At 40.9% G+C, this 13,397-nt stretch overlaps 1 protein-coding gene across 1 annotated transcript; it reads left to right on the forward strand.

The window, feature by feature from the left end:
• The first annotated feature begins 2,721 nt into the window (after positions 1 to 2,721).
• Positions 2,722 to 3,271, forward strand: LOC125083445 (60S ribosomal protein L11-like). Its single transcript, XM_047700028.1, is given in 2 exon segments — positions 2,722 to 3,161; positions 3,164 to 3,271. Coding segments are annotated over 2 exon segments (531 nt in total). The 5' UTR covers positions 2,722 to 2,737; the 3' UTR covers position 3,271.
• The last annotated feature ends 10,126 nt before the right edge of the window (positions 3,272 to 13,397 follow it).

Below are 13,397 nucleotides of genomic sequence, written 5' to 3' on the forward strand. Positions count from 1 at the left end.
GTTATTGGGCTGAGTTCCTTGGCTCGTTCGTGTCTCCATGAACAGCTCACAACATGGCAGCTGGCTCCCCTCAGAAGCCAAAGCCAAGGGAAGTGAGCAAGATGAAAGCCAGATTCTTTTTTAAATCTAGTCTCAGAAGTGATACCCTCACTTTTGCCTTATTTTATTTGTTGGAAGCAAACAACAATGTACAGCCCTCAATCATGAGTTCTAGGAAGTAGGGATCATGGGAGCCATCTTAGAGACTACCTACCACATTCTCGTGGCCACTTAAGAAATGCACTATGGATGAATATAATGTGAGAGGCACAGATAAGGGACTAGACAAACTTGGAGAAAGAAAGATTCTTTGTGGGAGAAGACTCTTTAGTTGGACTTCAATGGTGAGTAGGATTAGGTCATGTGGAAGCAAATGAAACATGTTTATAGGTAAAGAAATATCACCAGTGACAACCTGGCAGAAAGAAAATCAGAGACAGGAAAAATATGAGATCTGATATTATTAAAGGTGTCACTATATATACAGCATTAAGACTTTTATTATATATTAACATAATGAAATTTTGTTTTTGGTGAGTGATGGCCTGGCCTAGGCTGCTATAATGAAATACCATAGACTGGATGGTTTAAAATAACAGACATTTATTTCTCACAATTCTGGAAGTCGACCTACTTCCCTCCCAGTAACCCTCTTCTTAGGGTTAAGACTTCATCATATGAATTTCTGGGGGGCACTAACATTCAGTCCATAACATGGCCTTGTTCAGAATTTCTGCCAAAAAAATCCCCAAAAAACCCACTTCAAATTCATGAAGAGTAAGACTATAGTTCTTTTATTAAAATTTTTTAAAAATATTTTATGTATTTATTTGATATAGAGAGAGAGCAAGGTAGGCAAAGTGGTAGAAAGAGGGAGAGGAGAACAGAGAGCCCAATGTAGGGCTCGATCCCAGGATCCTGGGATCGTGACCTGAGCCGAAGGCAGACATTTAACTGACTGAGCCCCCAGGTGCCTCAAAACTATAGTTCTTAAGATGTTTCTCCTTATCTAAGGATTCAAAAATGCAGATGGTCATTATGTTCATTTAATTGGCTTCCCCTGATTTTGGAAACTGTCCCTGCTCATTCTCCCTCTGTGTCCGTGCTGCTATAGTTAATGTACCTGGCATGTAGTGGTTCTGTAGAATCACCATCAAACTTTTCAAACCTGTCCCAAAGCATTCATAACATGAATTACTGTAGAAGTTAAAAAATTAAAATGGAAATGATTCATAGGAATGCATGGTTTTGAGCTATACAGTAAATAATAGGGTTAAGTAGCAAGAGCAAATTTCATTTTTGTTTTTAGCCAGAAGAAAGTTCCTCCCAAGAGATTGCTTGAGTCTGAAAATACCAGGCATTAGGTTTATACTAAAAAGACCAATACTACCTTCCAAGTCGAAAAGCAACAGAATCTCTCAAGAGTGGTTTTCGTATTTCCTTGCCTGTTTTCTGCTGTCAGTGACAGTATGAGTAGATAAGAGAACAGGCAGATTTATCTATGTGGGAACAAATGTCTGTCATAAGGAAATCTGAAGTATATGCTCTTGGCTAAAAATAAAATAACCAACATTGATTTCTTGAAAAAAAAGTATTCAACATTATATATATTAGGTAAATTTCTGAATTAAATATCAGGGTTTTAAAGTCTGCAGTTATATTTTAAGTAGCTTGTCTTTGGGTGGTAGAAAGAAAGAGTAATTGTGATTAACAATTAAGAATTATTTTATCTTTTCCATTTGTCACTTTTTTTTAAAAGAACCATCGTTATTTAAAATTCTGGGAAATTTCAAAGTGATACTTCAAGTCATCTATTAATACAATATGGAAAGGTCTGAAATTTTAACTTTAAAAAATGTTTTGACATCTTTATTCATTTTACTGTTCAATCTATTACTTTAATACCTTCAGAAAAATGGGGGAAAATCTAAGGATTTTAAATGACTGGAAAGGGAAGGCGTATAAATGATCTGTTGCCAGAGTTGTAAAAATACATCTCCTTAAAGGTATGATGTTAAGACTGTGGTGTTGGTGGCTTCAGGGGCAGGTGTGGGGAGATGAGGGGCGGCGATGGGGGGAGTATACAAAAATGGAAAGGAGGTAGGGACGTGTTAATGCTAATCTGCAGTTTTCTGTTATCCTGTCTATGCCTTGTCTTCCTTCCTTTCTTCCCTCCTCCCTTTTCTTCCCTCTTTAAATGGAGAATGAAACAATTTCTTACAATTTTGAGAATGGGTTCCATGTGAGTTAGTGGGGAATTGGAAAGACCTGATAAACTACAGGCACATATAGGATTTAGGAGATTCCTGAAATGCATCTAGAGTCTGCTTTTAGTCCTTTTCTGGAAAGGCATCATTTATCATTGTTTATCACATCGGGAGGCCCTATGCAAATAACTTGTTGGTTATATTTATATGGACAAAATAATGGACTTGAGCACTGTTGGCGATGCATTTCCCCCATTTTGACAAGTGATGGCAGTCCTCGGGGAAAAAGAAATTCAGAGGCAGTTTTCTGTTTGCCTGTCCTAGAGAAACCCATTTGGCCTGCTGTCCTCTTTTCTCAGACTCTGAACTACATTATTTTTCTTGGTGAATAGTTGACCTTCCAGAATAAACCATAATAAGAATCTAAAAATCAGGTTGGTTGAATGAAGCTTTGTTTAAAAAAAAAAAATTCTCCCTTCCTGTTCTCCACCATGGCGGATCAAGGTGAGAAGGAGAACCCCATGCGGGAACTTCGCATCCACAAGCTCTGCCTCAACATCTGTGTGGGGGAGAGTGGAGACAGACTGACCCGGGCAGCCAAGGTGCTGGAGCAGCTCACAGGCCAGACCCCCATGTTCTCCAAAGCTAGATACATGGTTAGATCCTTTGGTATCAGGAGAAATGAAAAGATTGCTGTCCATTGCACAGTCCGTGGGGCCAAGGCAGAAGAAATCCTGGAGAAAGGTCTAAAGGTTCGAGAGTATGAGTTAAGAAAAAATAACTTCTCTGATACTGGAAACTTCGGCTTTGGGATCCAGGAGCACATCGATCTTGGTATCAAGTATGACCCAAGCATTGGGATCTACGGCCTGGACTTCTATGTGGTGCTGGGTAGGCCAGGTTTCAGCATCGCAGACAAAAGCGCAGGACAGGCTGCATTGGGGCCAAACACAGAATCAGCAAAGAGGAGGCCATGCGCTGGTTCCAGCAGAAGTATGATGGGATCATCCTTCCTGGCAAATAAATTCCCGTTTCTATCCAAAAGGCCAATAAAAACTTTTCAGTGAAAAAAAAAAAAATTCTATCCTGCTTGTGTTCAACCAATTAATCCGTCAACTCCACCACTTCATAGTCTCTTGGAGTCGATTATCCCAAGTGTTTATTCTCAGAGAATGCAGAAATCAGGAGGGGACCACCCCCAGTTTCCTTCCCTGCCATAGTTCCTGCAGATTGCTCTCTGTCTACACTTATCTTCTTGGATCCTATGTCAGAACATGAGGCTGATCTTTGATTTGAATTCTGTGTCTTCCTAGGGTGTGCCCCTTGTTCATCAATTTTGCTCTCTCCCCCCACCCCACTCCCAGCTTCCATATGTAAGGTTCAGCTATTCTCTTGTGAATGGCTCTTTCCTGTAGCCAAAGAAAGATGCTTTCCTACACAACAATAAAATGAAACTTCCTTTAAATGTATGTGTGCCTCTAATTGTCATCCCATTGCTCTCCCTCACAGTTCATCTCTTTGAAAAATTAGGCATCTAGGGGTGCCTGGGTGGGTGGCCCAGTCAGTTGAGCATCTGACTCTTGATTTCAGCTCAGGTCATGATCTTAGGGTCACAAGATGAAGCCCTGCGTTGGGCTTTGTCCTGGGCGTAGAGCTTAGGCGTAGAGCGTAGAGTTTAGGATTCTCTCTCTCCCTCTGCCCCCCTCCCAACCAAATTAGGCACCTTGCATCTCCTCCTCTCTCTGATACCATTTAGTTTCACTTCTCTCCTTTCTATTGCATCTACTTTTGCCAGAGTCCACAAATAATGTCACATCTAATTGGCACTTTCCAGTCTTCGCCTTATTACCTCTGTTTGATTTCATGCCTTTGGCCACTCACTCTTAACACCTTCACCTTCCTGGGCATCCGCAACAATTGTTCCTTCTGATTTTCCTCCGAAATCTCTGAATGCAGTTTCTCTTTCTTCTTTATATATTCCCCCCATTCTGCTGTCCCCATGGAGAGAATGCCACTGTGGACCACCCACGTCCCCCTTAGGAATGAAGGACTATTCCGCGCATTCGTTGGAAGTGCTGCCAGAAGTTGGCCATCAGCTGACAGCCCTCTCTGCGCACTCTCTTGATTGCAAAGTCCTGCTTCACCTGAGGTCACACCTCATCAAGGGAGAGCCTACAGCTAAGCACTGATCAACACAGGGGCATAAATGCTCCCTAACCCCAAATCTGAAGAATTATTCCAGCTCTCTTGAGTTTGCTGATAAGTCACCTACAACTGTATGCTCCTCACCTTTATCCTTTGTTGAATCATACTTCCTTCTACAGGTGCACATCCCACAAGACCTTTCTAATAAATATCCTGCATGCTCATCTCTATCTCAGGGCAGAAATGTTTGACTTAGTGGATCACTAAATAATTTTAATAAATAATCTGCAAATTGGTGACCTGGATTTATCAGAAATGAGGTGCTGTCTTAGAGTTTCTGCACTTCAATGTTTTACAATCCATTGAGAGAGAAATGCTTAAAAGATGTTAAAAAAATTAAGATGTCCAAAAAAGTAAAAATCATAATTTTTCAAAGGGCTGTGTCACTTTTAATGTATTTTAGAGACTTCAAATTCCTTTATAATTTACAAGACAGACTAAAGGTAATAAAGATGCCAAAGGATAACTGAAGTATGTCAGAGTGCGTAGTTATAATAACTTCTACAAAGAACTATGCAGGTTCTAATGAACTTGCACTGGTGTTCTCTCATTTGGTTGTTAAACCATTGCTTGGAGTGTGGTGTTTTTTTTTTTTTTTTTTTTTTTTTTTAGATTTTATTTATTTATCTGTCAGAGAGGGAGAGAGGGAGAGAGAGTGAGCACAGGCAGACAGAATGGCAGGCAGAGGCAGAGGGAGAAGCAGGCTCCCTGATGAGCAAGGAGCCCGATGTGGGACTCCATCCCAGGACGCTGGGATCATGACCTGATCCAAAGGCAGCTGCTTAACCAACTGAGCCACCCAGGCGTCCCTGGAGTGTGGTTATTAGCACAAGATTATGAGTGACAAAGTGAACCCTGAGAGTTTAAGTAATCTAACTGAGACCACACAGCTAGGAAATAAAGCAGAGCATGTGCAGAGCAGGGAGAGAATGAGAAGAGCTGCATTCCTACAAGCTTCTGTCATTTGTCCATTCTGTTATGGCACTGGATCCGTGTGGCTGGGAATGGCGTGTGCTACTGATTCTCCGATTAGCCTTTGTCTCATCTCTCCTTTGACAATATATTATATGAGAAGAGAAAAAGTCCTCAGTCAGTATCCTGGCCCTCCTCAAGATCTAACGATCTTGGTCCTTTTTTTCAAGATGTCTGTCTAGGTTTTGTTTTGTGTTCATTTGTACCATTGCTTATCTCTTCATCAACACCCTCTTCTCTTTTACTCACAACATTAAGCCAGTATTGTTCTATAGAACCTTTTGTGACCATGACAGTGTTCTGTATCTTCACCCATCAGTACGGTAGCCACTCGTCTCTGGGACTATCAAGTACTTAGAATGTGGTTAGTGGACTCTGTAATTTCATTCCACTTTAATTGATTTACATTTACATCTAAGTAGCCACATGGGGTTAGTGGCTCCTGTGTTAGATAGTCAGTGTATAGTCTACACTCTCTGGTGCCAGAGCCCGGCTGCTTCTCAAATCCTCCAGTTTCCTTCTTCCATCCTGATTTTCCATATGAAGAGGCTACAATTCTACCCTTTCTCTTCTTATCCTGCTCTTTGCCTGTCTAGCCAACACTGCCGTGGGCACCAGTTCTCACTGCGAGGAACAAATGGGGCTGCTCTGGATGTGGATACCAGGCTTGTGCCGCTGCTGTTGAGGATACTTGGTCCCTGGGTAGCACTTTTACTTTCAAATATTGTAGAAATACTCTGAAATTCATCTTTATTTGTTTCTCATGGTATGAAAAAAAAAAAAAAAGAGGGGCACCTAGGTGGCTCAGTGGGTTGAGGCTTCTGCCTTTGGCTCAGGTCATGATCTCAGGGTCCTGAGATCGAGCCCCGCATCGGGCTCTCTGCTCAGCGGGGAGCCTACTTCCCCTCCTCTCTCTGCCTGCCTCTCTGCCTACTTGTGATCTCTCTCTCTGTCAAATAAATAAATAAAATCTAAAAAAAAAAGCCTTCCCTGGTTTATGTAGATACTATACGTGACTGGTTAGTTCATCATCACTTCAAATAAATGATTTTACATCTCTGAATCACATGTTGACTATTCTGCTTAGCAGGGAGCCTTCTCATCTGTCTCTATCTAAACTCAGAATAGCCCCTTTACCTAGTGTTTCTCTTCCTGAATTAATGACCCATTTCTGTGTGTCTTCATAGCTCTCTGTTGCCTCGCTCATTACAGCCTAAATCAGATGATAAGGATTTGTGTATCTTTACATTACTGAATTGTGGACTCTTTAAGGACAGGATGATGCTGTGTGCTTCTTTGTATCCATCACTGTGAGAGAGGATGCTTGACATGAAGTAGGACCTCAGTAAGTCTTCATAGAGTCCATATATCCACTTGGGCTCTGAAAGTCATACCTTCTCTTCACTGGTCCATCTACATCCTTTTCCTGAGGTTCCACTCTAAAAAATGGTATTCTGAGATAAGAATTCTTTTCACATATTACCTGAATTGCTCTCCCACTGGTGCAGGGTAGATTCCATTTAAATACATGTGGATCCTCTAGGATTTTTATGGGTTCATGTCAGTAACTTCTTTGACATTGGCCATAGCAAATATGTCTCCTGAGGCAAGGGAAACAAAAGCAAAACTAAACTATTGGGACTTCATGGAAATAAAAAGTTCCTGCACAGTGAATGAAACGGTCAACAAAAACTAAAAGGAAACCTACAGAATGGGAGAAGATATTTGATATATCAGTTAAAGAGTTCATATCTAAAATCTGTAAAGAACTTATCAAACTCAACACCCCAACTATGAATAATCCAATTAAAAATGGGCAGAAGACATGAATAGACATTTCTCCAGAGGAGATGGCCAACAGATACATGAAAATCAACATCACTGGTCATCAGGGAAATACAAATCAAAACTACAGTGAGATGTCATCCTACGCCTGTCAGAATGGCTAAAAGCAACAACACAAGAAACAAGAGGCATTGGGGAGGATGTGGAGAAAGGGGAACTCTCTTGCACTGTCAGTGGGAAGGCAAACTGGTACAGCCACTCTGGAAAATAGTATAGAAGTTCCTCAAAAATTTAAAAATAGAGCTACCCAATAATCCAGCAATTGCATCACTGGGCATTTACCCAAAGTATTAAAAAAATATTAATTCAGAGAGATGCATGCACCCCAATGTTTATACTAGCATTCTATGATAGACAAACTATGGAAGGAGCCCAAGTGTCCATTGACTGCTGAATTGATAAAGAACAAGTGAACTATGGAATATTACTCAGCCATGAAAAGAATGAAATCTTGCCATTTACAACAACATGGATGGAGCTAGAGAGTATAATGCTAAGTGCAGTAAGTCAGAGAAAGACAAATATCATGAATGTCCCTTATATGTGGAATTTAAGAAACAAAACAAATGAGCAAAGGGAAAAAAAGTGAGGTGGGGGCAAACCAAGAAACAGACTCTTACCTGTAGAGAACGAACTGACGGTTACCGGAGACAAGATTCGATAGGAGGGTGTGGGGGTTAAGTAAGTGATGGGGATTAAGAGATGTACTTGTGATGAGCACCAGGTGATGTATGGAAGTGTTAAATATTGTATACCTGAAACTAATATAACACTATGTTAACTAACTGGGGTTAAAACAAAAACTTCATAAATAAATAAATACGGGCCCTAGAACATTTGTTTATTGACTTATTTATCTCTGTGTATATGTTACAGTTTTATTTTATTCATTTCTGATATTTTTGTTACTTCTTTCTTTTTATTTCTCACAAATACAACAATGGAAGCAACAGTATCTGTTAAACTTCTCCAACAGTTGGAACACTATTGAATGGCTTGACGTCGTTTTTACAATCTTTGTGTATCTCATCTTGCCTCCACCCCTTCTGTTTTTCATCACTATCCTTAAATTACGTGAATAAGACCCATGATGTTCTGCTCCAATTGTAAATTCTCAGTAATTATTAGTTCCTGAATATGCCAAAGGTATGTAAATTCGCAAAAGCCCAATATACATTTGACAAGTTGTTAAATATGAAATCAAAATGTGCTTTAACACCTACACACATGAACTGCTGCCGTAAATAAGTTTCTTATGAAGAAACTTATTTATCCTCTTTGATAATTTCAATGAAATCATTTTAGATGTGGAATCTGAAATACTCCTTTTCCCAATCCTAGCTGCCTTTCCTTGGTAGCGGGAATATGACTCTTGGATCCCTTTGATTCATAACAGAAAGCCGTATTGAATATTTTCTTATTTGCAAGCTTGATTTTTATCCACATTCAGGCTTATCTCATTGTGCATTGTTATTATACCTGTCAACAGAGTATACCTGCAGTTGCCCCCTTTTGAACGTGGGTCAATTTGGTGATCTGCAGGAGTGATACTTGAAATATATCAACAGGGAGCATGGCATCAACCAGTTAGACTGGACCCCTGCAGGAGCAGGTTGGGTTCTGGAGGCCCCCTGCTGGACCAGGCTTTACCCCTTTAGCTGCAAGAGAGTTCTTGTGAGTATCCAAGGTGAGATGTCAAGGCAGCCAAGGGAATGAGTGGTGGATGACAGTCAGGGTGAGATTAGCTGCTTTTACCGACTGGTATGGAGTAGTGCAATATCAGTGCATGCCTGCTGAATATCAGCCTTGGTGATGTGTCTGTCCAGGAGCCAACAGAAAAGAAAATAGTTGTTCACATGCTTAGAATATGTGTTGGAAGAGCTGATGCTCATCTATTTCTAAACTTTTTGATTTGCACAATTGCATTCGTCATTAAACAGTTAAAAGAGGACATGTTCTGCCTGGAGCAGAATTCACCTTGTTGTTCTGGGAGTGAGTTAGTACCTTGGCAGATGAGAAACCTGAACACCCAGACTCACCTTTCAGAACTCAGGTAGCAGTTGGGAAGCTTTTGCTAACTGACCCATGTTCCTGAGTCCAAGTGATAAATAGGACTGAGCTCAGCACGGGGGACAAGGGAGTAGAAGGAAGAATGATCCAGGAAGAGTGAGCATTATGTGCAGAGGCACAGAAGGGAGAAGGATTGTGTCACGTCAAGTTTAGACAACCTTCCGGTAGGTTCAAGTTGCTGGAGGGATGGAGTAAGGAATGATCTCAAGCAGGGTAGGTGAGATGCAAGGCTGGAAAGGCGTACAGGAGCTGGGTATAAAAAGTCATAAGGAGAAAAAAATGTTCATTCATTGTAAGACAACAGTGATTAAAAGATTTGGAGCAAACAGGAAGAAATTTGTCTTGATACAGAACATAATGCCAGAGCCTTAAAGTGGGGCTCAGAGATGATAAGCCTTCCATATGGAGAGAGACAGGAATTGCCTCTTTTCATTTGTAAAATCAGAACTTTCCACAACTTTTATTAGCAGAGGTTTCCTACAGAAGCTTTTTATAACCACTGAATGGCCTTGGGGAAGTACTAGTGTGAAGCTTTATGGTTGAGTTAAACCCTATTTATTGTTTAAAAAAAAAAAGAGTCTTTAGGCATGAGGCCAAGATGTTGGAGGCTATTACACAGTCTAAAAAGATCTATTTGATCACCTCCATCTGAGGCATAACCCAGGCCACTAATAACATGAAAACTCTCTCCCAGCATGACTTTCTCCTTCCAGCAGGGCTCAGTCAGATGCAGGCAGCCCACTGCCCAGTGATCAGAACCCATTTGCAGCTGGAGTTCTGTTTGTGCAACTCTGCACAGACAAGGTATAGAGCCCTGCCTCATGACCAGATTAACAAGGAGTTTATCCTCTTCTCTCTGGGCTCCGGCATTAGCATCTCTGATGATAACTTGGAGATGCTGAGCCCCTGAAGGGGAGGAAACATCCCCTGAGGAGGTTAAGTGTAAACCAATTAGCTTCCCAGTGCAAATTTAACAGAAATACCACTTGGTTTCCTAAATGCTAGTAGGGCTGAGCTGTTGTAAAAATCAAGTAATTAGATTAATAGCTCACTTTTGACTATTTGCACACTTTCAGATGGTAATAATTGTTTGCCTCAGTAGAATGAGGCAAAGTAAGAGTTAATTAAAATGGTCCTTTCATTGCAGTGCCTAATAAAATTTAGATTGCCTTTTTAAAATAATTGTATTGTTCACCAAATGGGTCAAATATCAGTTCACAGTTTACATATATGAGATATATTTTATTCTACTTAACAAACCTTTACATATCATTTCTCATGTTCTACAGACTTTTTAAATAGTTGCTCTAATCTTCAGTGTTTCTGTACAGTTTATTTCTGAGCAATGCCTTGACCTTATCCATCTAGGCCTTGCTCTGGCTCTGGCTACTTCCTTGACCACATCTAGAAAGATCAAGACTCATGGTAATTTTTGTCATGCCAGGCTACCTAAGGCTTCATCTGCTCAATGAACTATTGAGGTATTTATTTTCCATTATTATTATTATAATTACCACCATTATTTTAGAGAGGGGGAGGGGAAGGAGAGAGGGAGAAGTGGAGAGAGAGAATCTTAAGCAGACTCCATACCCAGCGCGGAGTCCAACGTGGGGCTTAATCTCACAACCCTGAGATCATGACCTGAGCTGAACTCAAGAGTTGAATGCTTAACCACCTAGGTTAGGATGACACCTAGGCATCCTAAAGTGATATCTCTGCAGTGAGAATCCATACAGCAAAAATGTTTTAGGCCCTTTCTTTATACAGCCACTCTTTTAGGCACTGGAAACCAGTCATTAAATATAGGCAGGAAATTTCCATTCTAATGGAGCATATAGGTAATAAACAATTATCAAGATAGTGATAAAGAGTTGGGGCCCTTCACTATATCTACTTTTATCCCTTAGCTTGGGTTCTCTACAAAAGCACAGGCTGAACCAACAACTTGTGTGCTGGAGATGATCCTGAGAACTTAGAGTGAGAGGATCAAGAGAGTGTAACAGAGGAGGAAAAGTCAATATAAGCATACACAACCAAGTTGATGACCACAGTGGACACCAAGGACTTGATTTTGCCTATGTTTTCTGAGAAGATTATAGAATGTCTTTCAAGTTTTCCACTTAAGCTTTGAAAGGGAAAAGTAGGTATATACCAGTTCCTGCTCCCCATTCTTTGAGATATACCCCCAATTATTTGAGGTAGCTCTTTCCCATTCCAGGCTGTCCATGCCAGCTTACCAAGTAATAGCAAGATGCTGTCATTGTGTTGTGTGTTGAGATTCACATGGAACTGTTCAATAGAGCCATGGCTAGAAGAAGAGGTAAGGCCAAAGTGAGGAGGCAGATAAACATGTGTTTGATACAGTTCAGTTTATACTGCCCATACCCATACATGCTTACCTTAACTCAAGGATTCAAGGTGGTAGCCTCTTCCAGTCACTCCAGATTCTTAACACAAAGATTGGTGGAGTAAGTTCCAGTTTTTGTAGGTGTAAATGGTCCAAGGGCTGTCAGTGATACTCAGCTATCTCTCTCCTCAACTCTTCATTTTAGATTCACTTCAGCTGGTCTGAGTTGCCTGATAGGGTGAGCCAGACCTTCATTCCTGAAGGGTTTGAGGCTTTAGTCCCTTCCATTGTCTGGAGATGTTTGTTACAGTCATTTGCTCATTACCAGGACCAGGAATGAAAACAAAAACAGACCAGTGAAGGTTACCAGACATGCCTCTGTCAGCCCCTGTTTTATAGCAGCACCCCTCCCTCCTCTTGTCATTCTGTGTCAAGATTAACTTCTTTTGTTGTTATTATTTTGGTTTTGGTGGCTGACCTACCAACATAAGTTCCTTGATGTGACCAGGTTCAATGGGATTGTTGCTGTGTTTTTTGACAGAAGCATGCCTTCCCTGGAAACTATGGTGACTAATTGAGAAGATCTTAAGATTTGGGGACAGGAAGTGGTAATTTCTCAGTGGGTCAGTCAAAGAATTATTCAGATAAGCAACCTCTACCCTTTGATTCCTGGATTCATGTAGTCTAGACTTTGGGGCCAGAGTGCTAGATATTGGTTATCGGCCTTGTGCTCTGCTATATCAGGAGGATAGAACCCAACACTGCAGACTATATCCCTCAAGCTGGCACCTTCATTATCCTTGTCTTATAGGTACCTCCTTCTGATCAGGTAATATACAGCAGGACTAGTGGCTCCTGTGATCATAGCCCAATAGCTCACCTTCCTTGCCATAAAATGGGCCCCTTTCTTTAAGACAGTATTGTGTGTGATGACTCCAGAGGGCAAGTCATCCTGTCCACCTGATTGTTTAGTGGCTCCTCTGCAGTGTGTGATTTGTGGTGAGCACTACCCTGAAACACAATAACCCACAGATTGTGTGCCTTCACCAGTAGGTCCACACAGAACTGTCTGCCGTGCCACGGCTGGAATCAGAGGCGAGACTGAAAGGAATGTGAGGGGGACAGAAGAGACATCTGACATAGTGCTGTGTTAAATCACCTATTTACTTTACTATATCGATCCCTGGATGGTGAGGCCATTTAGGGGGGAAGCTATGTCACATTCATCTTGGTGTAGCCAGCACACCTAGCAGAGTGTTTGGGATTTAGTGAGCACTTAAGTCATTTCATTTGGTAACACGAAGCATGCATGCTAATGTGCTTAGAGATATTTTGGGTCTGCCTCTCTTATGAATAAGGGAGATAAATAAGGGCTAATAATGAGAAGGGACTTGTCTAAGTTCCTCTATCCACTTCAGGGACAACTCTTCAGTCTGATCCCAGGCCATAAATCTTCATCATACTAAAATCTTCTTGGCGGAGACTGGGCATAGTTTCTAACAAGCCAAGACAACCAAAGAGATATTGGTTTATGAGAACAAGATGAGTTATAAAACTATAAAGGATTATGGAATGAATATGTTCTGATACATAAATTGTATATTCATATTATATATTCTTTCATTATAACTTTTCTTTAAACCAAAGAGGAGTTGAGATTACTAAAGTTGTACACTGAGAGAAAAGAGTTGAGGGAGTGTTCCAGAGGGAGA

Source organism: Lutra lutra, chromosome 13 (genome assembly GCF_902655055.1).
Source record: "Lutra lutra chromosome 13, mLutLut1.2, whole genome shotgun sequence".
Lineage (NCBI taxonomy): Eukaryota > Metazoa > Chordata > Mammalia > Carnivora > Mustelidae > Lutra > Lutra lutra.